The sequence below is a fragment of the Anastrepha ludens genome, chromosome 4, assembly GCF_028408465.1.
Source record: "Anastrepha ludens isolate Willacy chromosome 4, idAnaLude1.1, whole genome shotgun sequence".
NCBI classification, from domain to species: Eukaryota; Metazoa; Arthropoda; class Insecta; order Diptera; family Tephritidae; genus Anastrepha; species Anastrepha ludens.
The window spans coordinates 78,655,762-78,663,665 of record NC_071500.1 but is presented as its reverse complement, the minus strand read 5'-3'; the positions used below and the strand labels follow the sequence as shown (position 1 = coordinate 78,663,665).

General features: G+C 40.8%; 1 protein-coding gene across 1 annotated transcript; it reads right to left on the bottom strand.

The window, feature by feature from the left end:
• Positions 1 to 2,305: 2,305 nt before the first annotated feature.
• On the bottom strand, positions 2,306 to 7,591 carry LOC128861882 (uncharacterized). Its single transcript, XM_054100258.1, has one exon. It carries the CDS (start codon positions 7,589 to 7,591, stop codon positions 2,306 to 2,308), a length of 5,286 nt encoding a protein of 1,761 aa, XP_053956233.1.
• Between the last annotated feature and the right edge of the window lie 313 nt (positions 7,592 to 7,904).

Below are 7,904 nucleotides of genomic sequence, written 5' to 3'. Positions count from 1 at the left end.
TCAATAGCTTTCTTAGGTTTTGTACAGCGGCCCTAATACTCTCAAATTACTGATCACTTCAATTGTTCGCTCCAGCAACATTTTTCTGGAGACCTTGTTAGCAATTGGCAATTGGATATCATGTCACATAACCATGTTCGCGTGCAATAATTGTTGGTTTCAAGGTCAGGGAAGTTAAGTATTCCTCAATAATTAATTGTAATAAACTGCCCGAACCAATCGGCTGCCATTATCGAAGAAAATAAATAAGAACATACAGAGATAATGGAAAATAATTAATTTGAGTCTAGGAAGGCACTACCGGTAACCCTGTATAATGGCCGAGACGGCCCATCCTTGGGCTGACGCTTCTATGCAAATAGAGTAAATCCTTCTTCATTTAAAAAGTGTAGTTTTATTTAAATAAATTTTGATTTAGATCATATACTGATCACCTTCAAAAAGAATTGGCCCATTTTAAAAAACGACTTGTGAAACTGGATAAATTCAAATCCAATGCCAGTCAAACATTTTCTGAGGAGCATATTAAAAAGAGGGACTTAATAGTATAGCACTATCGAAAACCCGCCTGTTCGGCAACGCTTTTATACTACCTACTATGAGTATTTATAATCAAGAAATCGACTGATCTTTCCCTAAACCCACCTTCAACATACTCTTTGAGACTAACACCACGTCAAGAAGAAAGTGGCAAAGTCAAAGACCATGGAGAAGAGGAGAAATAAATTTTTACACGGATGGATTCATCCATAGACAGTCGAGTCTAGAAAGGAAAGCAGGCCACAATTTGTTAGAGGCACACGCAAACAAAATGGGAATAATAAACAATGATAGCTGCAGATTTTGGAATGAACTATATTAGAAGAGAGGGAACTCTAGAGCACCTTCTGTGTTCTTGCCCTGCATTAGCTAGAACCCGAATGAAATATTTAGGAGCTCTTCAATATGAGAGATTAGAATGTCTCTCGGGGTTAGAGCTTCAGAGCTTACTTAGATTCGAAAAAGACGCAGGCTTATTACAAGGAAACGTAAAGGGCTCAAACCCCATCTGGTACCACTAAGGACCAATAGATCTATGTAAGGGCTTTCAGTCAGCCAAGTCGACCTCACCTAACCTGTAGTACAATTATTATTTTGAGCAACTTAGTACAAATAGTTACGTGTCTACCATACTGCAACGAAAAACTTCAATGAAATATTCATCACTCTGAGAAAAAGTTAAGAGTTATGAACAAAACCACTACATTCCCTTTCTCAAAGGAGAAAGTAAAATTGCAAAAGATCTGGCAAAAGAAACAATAATTAAAATATTATTAGATTTTAAAGTGCAGCTGCTCCCGCTGCCTGCTCCACCTGTTCAAACCTTTTTATAAATAAGTTATAGGTATTTCTTTAAAGTGAGTGCAATAATTTTTCAATTACTCATTTATGTTTACAAGAAATGGCAAAACAAGCTTTGCTTTGGAGAAATTAGTTTGGCCTCACTAAATTACACAAAAACCCAGTAAAGAGCTTCCTTCTATCCGACTGTTTAGTATTGGATGATGACTGGCCAACCCAGTTAACTTAAGTTTTATCCGCAAATTGAAACGAGAGTATTAGATTCAAAAACTATTCTTTATTTTATAAATGTAAATTATTTTCGAACCGAAGCAAAAAGGGCGATGAAGTAATTTATTCTTAATTTATTAATTACCGATACCGGGGGAGCTGTGATGGCAAACGAAAACGAAACTGTCTGGCCAACGAAAACGAAACTGTCTGGCCAACGAAAACGAAACTGTCTGGCCAACGAAAACGAAACTGTCTGGCCAACGAAAACGAAACTGTATCAAAAGGTGCGTAGGCTGATCCTTTTATAATGGTTTTGGGCACCGCTATCCCTTTATCGATGCTAGGTGAAGGGGAGATCATGCGAAGACGATGCGACGTGGGCTTTATGTATTTTTTCGGCATACATATGTATCGATGTGCATGTATGTTGTTGGCAATGCAGATGTACTAAATTCTGCACAACGAAATGATGAGTTAGTGATAACAACAAAGTGTAAAGCAGCGAAGAGCGAAGTGAACGATGAAATGATGAGTTAGTGATAACAACAATGTGTAAAGCAGCGAAGAGCGAAATGAACGATGAAATGAAATGTGAGCGATAGAGAAGTGAAAGGAATAGGGTGAGCCCAAATTGTGGGTGATGCGAAAATAAAGTTAGGGTGGGCCCAAATTGTGGGTGATGCGAAAATAAACCTTAAACCCTTAACATCCTCCCCCGGTTGGAGTCAACTACTCCAAAGTAATCAACAAATTATACTGGTAATTTGCAAATCTTTGATATTGCTCGTGTTTGTAGACCATTTCTGGTTTTTACTACCACTACACGAACACGACCATCGTCGCCAGGCTTGACTTCAGTGATGCGACCTGTTGTCCACTTAAGTGGAGGTGTATTTTCCTCCTTTATTAAGACCATGTCATTCGTTTGTAAATTTTGAGATTCCGTTTTCCATTTTGTTCGCTGTTGTAAATTTTTAAGATACTCGCAGTGCCATCTTTCCCAAAAATTTTGGTGTATTTGCTGGACTATTTGGTAGCGCTTCAGTAAGTTATCATTACGGCCCAAAGAGTTCGAGTCTGGAATTGTTGTCAGAGGCCGTCCTATTAAAAAATGAGCCGGTGTTAATGGGCGCATGTCATTAGCATCTGTCGACATCGGCGTAAGTGGACGGCTGTTGATTATTGCCTCGGATTGACAACAAACAGTTTGAAGCTCATCCAACGTTAGGGTGGTGGTTCCGATAGCACGACGAAGAAAGTACTTTGCTAATTTAACTGCACTCTCCCAGAGTCCACCAAAGTGTGGAGACCTGGGAGGTATGAACTGCCACTCGATTCCATTCTCCAGGCATGTACGTTGAACCTCTTCTATATGTTCCTTGGTAACGAAAGCGGACAAAAGCTGGCGTAGTTCTCGATTGGCACCCACAAAATTGGTAGCATTGTCGGACACTATTTTGCGACTTTTCCCCCGTCGAGCGATAAATCTCTTTAAGGTACCTATAAATGCTTGTGTGGACAAATTGGGTACAACTTCTAAATGTACTGCCTTAGTTACAAAACAAATAAATACTGCAATATAAGACTTAATTGGTGAACGGCCGCGAATTCGTTGAGTTATAAGGACAGGTCCACAATAATCCACTCCTGTCACTTCGAACGGGTAAGTTTGTTGGACTCGATCGGCTGGAAGATGCCCCATAATCTGCTCAGCAATAATTGGGTTACTGCGGTAGCATAATACGCAATCGTGAATTACCCTTCTTATAACATGGCGTGCGTTTGTTATCCAGAACTTGTCTCTTAAAATGTTTTGAAGCGTTTGGACTCCGGCGTGCAAGTGATGATGATGAAAATGTCGAATTAATGTATTTACAAATGCGTGTGATGATGGAAGTAGAATTGGATGTTTACTGTTAAAAGGCAATAATGAATTTTTAAGTCGCCCTCCAACTCTGAGTAGGTTCTTATGCAAGAATGGCGACAATGAAATTAGCTTTGAGTTGCGATGTTGTTCTCCAATCTCAATGGCGTGGATGTCTTCTGAAAATGAAATATATTGAATATGTCTGCATATCAATTCTAATGCTTCATCCATTTCAGGTGCCGATATGTTGATGCAATCATTAACTGATGACTGCTTTCGACATCCACGAATAAATCGACTTACATAAGCAAAAATTCTCAGCAATTTCATGTAGCTATTAACATACTTATGTTTACTAATGAAGTCAGAAGTTGGAATAGCAATTAATGCAGTTCTTTGAAGCCGCTGTTCTGGTAATTCGTTTTGTGATACATGCACTGCTGAAGGCCAATAATCACAGCTCTGTTGGATAAATTCTGGTCCGTGCCACCAAAGTGTATTTCGTAAAAGTTCGCTGGCACATGCTCCACGTGATACAATATCAGCGGGATTCTGGTCTGTTGGTACGTGATTCCAGGAAAAGGTTTTCGTTAATTGCTGTATTTTTGCTACCCTGTTGGCCACGAAAACGTTCCATCTCGACTGTTCACCTGCTATCCAAGCAAGCGCAATTGTGCTATCTGACCAGCAGTATACATTTGCGCTAGGAAGATTGAGTATGTTGTTAACTGCTGACATCAGTTCTGCGGCCATTAGGGCTGCACAAAGTTCTAGCCTAGGTAATGTAATCTCTTTCGTTGGTGCCACTCGAGATTTAGCACAGAGTAGTGACGAATGCTCACCATATGCATCACTCCATGCTGCATACACACATGCTCCATATGCCTTAGTGCTTGCATCTGCAAATGCGTGAAGTTTAGTATCGATATCAATATTAGCATACCTGGGTATTTTTAATGTTTGTAAAAGCGGTAATTGTTTATTGAATAGCTCCCAATGAACCTTGATCCCGGGTGGGACCTCATCATCCCATGGCGACTTCAGCTTCCACAGTTGTTGCATCAAAATTTTGCATGTTACAATCAAAGGATTGAGGAGACCTATCGGATCAAAAAAACTTGCCAATTTTGATAGAATTGAACGCTTTGTAGTTTTAACGCTATTATCCGCTACCAAATGAAATAGAAAGCAATCCTCAACTGGTGACCATTTTAACCCTAGCGTTTTTACAAACTCAGTGTCATGGAAACGAATTGTCTCTTCTTTGTCTTCTGGTAAAATATCGGCAACAATTTCGGATGCGTTCGAAGCAAATTTTCGTAAAGGAAATCCCGCGCAATTCAGTAAGTTTATGGTTTGATTTTTGATTTCGATGACCTCGCCGATACTAGCTGCGCCACTTATTAAATTGTCTACATAGAAGTCGCTTAGTGTTACCTTTGATCCGATTGGGTAAGTTTTCGCTTCATCAATTGCCAGCTGTTGTAGACATTTTACAGCAAGGTACGGTGCGCAACTAGTACCATAAGTAACTGTTTGTAGCTGATATGTGGTAAGTGGTTGTTGAGAGTTAGGGCGCCAGAAAATGCATTGCCATTGGGTATCTCGTACGTCGACCCAGATTTGCCTATACATTTTGGCAATGTCAGCCATAATGACATATTTGTGTCTTCTGAATCGGGTCAAAATTGTGAATATCGTATCTTGTAGCTGGGGACCAACTCTCAACATATCGTTTAGGCAATATCCATTTGAGGTTTTGCAGGAGGCGTCAAAGACTACCCGCAGCTTAGTAGTCGAGCTATCAAGTTTTGTGACCCCGTGGTGGGGAATATAGTTTAGGCGATTTCTTGGTGAATATTCTAAATTAACTGGAATCATATGCTTCATATTGATATATTCTTCCATGAATTCATTGTAATCTCTGCGAAGATTTGAGTTTTGATTCAGTTTGGATTCTAACGAAAACATTCTTTTGCCTGCGGTTTCTTCTGAAGCACCCAGGTGATGAGGTTCTTCACGAAATGGAAGGCGAACAATGAACTTATTGGTAACGGGACACCTGTGAGTAGTAGAGCTGAAATAGGATTCACATTCGAGCTCATCCGATGATAGAGTCGACGATGACGATGCTGGAATGTCTTCGATTGCCCAAAACCTTTCCAGGAGCTTATCTAAAATGGACTCTGATGTGACTGATGTGAATGCTTTGTATGGAGGTGATGGATCAGCTGCTGATGTTACGTGCGCAGGAATGGCACCTGCAACCACCCAACCAAATTTGGTATTTTGTATTACTGGACCGTTGAGACGTATTTGGCCCTTACTAAGTATCTCAAAAAATAATCCTGCTCCAATGAGTATGTCAATCTGTCCTGGTATGTTGAATGTCGGATCAGCGATGGAAATGGTATCTGGAATCGAAATGGTTGACTGATCGATGCGACGACTAGGTTGACATGACGTAATGGATGGTATGATTAGTGCATCAATGGTAGCACTATACTCTTCGGTTAGAGATTTAATCGCTATGCAACATAAATGTTGCGCCTTTGCTCTCCTTTGACCTATTCCACTGACGTCGATATCTACGCCCTTTCGAGTTACTCTTAAATGTTGTGCCAATTTCTCCGTGATGAAATGCAGTTGAGATCCGGAATCTAGCAGAGCGCGAGCTCGGATGCTCACTCCCCGAGAATTAAAAACATGAATAATTGCTGTTCCAAGAATAACTTCTGATTGATCGAGACTCACCTTAAGAGCAGATGATGAGAGCAAACCTGCTCTTGGTGATATGTTGGTAATGGCTGAATCATTTCGATGTAATAGTGTATGATGTTTTACATTGCAGTGTTTACAGAGATGGACTGAAGGACAATCATTCGACTTATGACCTGATCCAAGGCAATTCAAGCACAAGTTCAGTCTTTTCACACAGTTATATCTTGCAAGTGGATCCATGGCACGGAACGTGTCGCATTTGAAGGCATTATGATGGGGAACCGCATTGCAAAATTCACACTTTGCTTGTTTGGTAGTCACCATAGCCCATTTTTCGTCACGTTTGTTGTGCCTATGTGTTGTTAGCTGAGTTCTTGGTATGAGTGTTTTAGGCTGCCCGGCTTCCAAAATATCTGCAATTTGACAACGACGTTCTAAGAATTTTGCTAAGTCCTCCCAAGTGGGCAGATGAAAACTCATGGCAGTTGATCGCTGATCAAACAAGTGGGTAACCTCTTCCTCCCACTTGGCTTTCGTGTCTGTATTGAGCTTTGAGGATACCAGATGCAAGAGTATGCCATCTGATACTTGCTGATTTGAAGCTAGTGATTGCACAGCTCGTAAGTTGGTATTGACGACGTCTATGAACGCCCTCATCGATGATGCATTCGGCCTTGTTTCTCCCTGTACTTCGAAAATGTGTTGAATATGAGCTTGGAAAATTAGCCGCTTGTTTCCATATCTAGACCGTAGCAGATCCAACGCCTTGATGTAATTTTCATCGGTCACCTCAAACGATTGTATGAGGCTAGCTGCTGAGTCGACGAGACATGATCGGAGGTACTGAAACTTCTCGATGTTTGCTAATTGGCTGTTGTTGTGAACGAGCGCTAAAAACATGTTGTAAAAATCCATCCAATTTCGATGATGACCATTGAATTTCGTGAGTTGAAGTTTCGGAAGGTTGACTCGATGTGACGGAGATGCAATCGCTGTGCTGTTGAATATAGTTTCTCGGCGTGCGGGGTTAAGCACATTTATGCGCTGCACTATTATTGCCTTCGCTGCACAAAAGGATTCATCGAATGTATCCCGATGTGGTTGATTGAGTTCTTCATCGTTCATTAGCTCCAATTCTGATTGTAGATGGTGAAATGATTCGTACTGACGTTCCAGTACCGACAATTTTGCCTCGAGCTCGTGCACGGAAATACTGCTAAGATGCGGAAGTATGCGTTCGATGTTGATTCTATCCAGAATTTGTTGACGCTGTTTGACCTTGATGCGGTACTCATTTTGCGTTTTCAAATGAGCAGACGCATCATTAGCCTGAGACCACACGGATTGGGAAGTTCGTGGTGTTCCCGCCTCATGATGCACCGAATCGCTTTCTCTAAAGGGGGTTGTTGATGGTGGTGACGTATCCGCAGGTATATTGTGAGGCTCCATTTCCAATGCTTGTATGTGATGATTAAAACTTAAGTCAATTGGTTGACAACGATGGCGATGGCCAGCTCTTCAAATCCGGCTCGAAGGACCAATTTATGGATGATGACTGGCCAACCCAGTTAACTTAAGTTTTATCCGCAAATTGAAACGAGAGTATTAGATTCAAAAACTATTCTTTATTTTATAAATGTAAATTATTTTCGAACCGAAGCAAAAAGGGCGATGAAGTAATTTATTCTTAATTTATTAATTACCGATACCGGGGGAGCTGTGATGGCAAACGAAAACGAAACTGTCTGGCCAACGAAAACGA

Coding starts and splice junctions, on each gene's coding strand:
- LOC128861882 (XM_054100258.1), bottom strand. CDS start 7,591: ATGGAGCCTCACAATATACCTGCGGATACGTCACCACCATCAACAACC.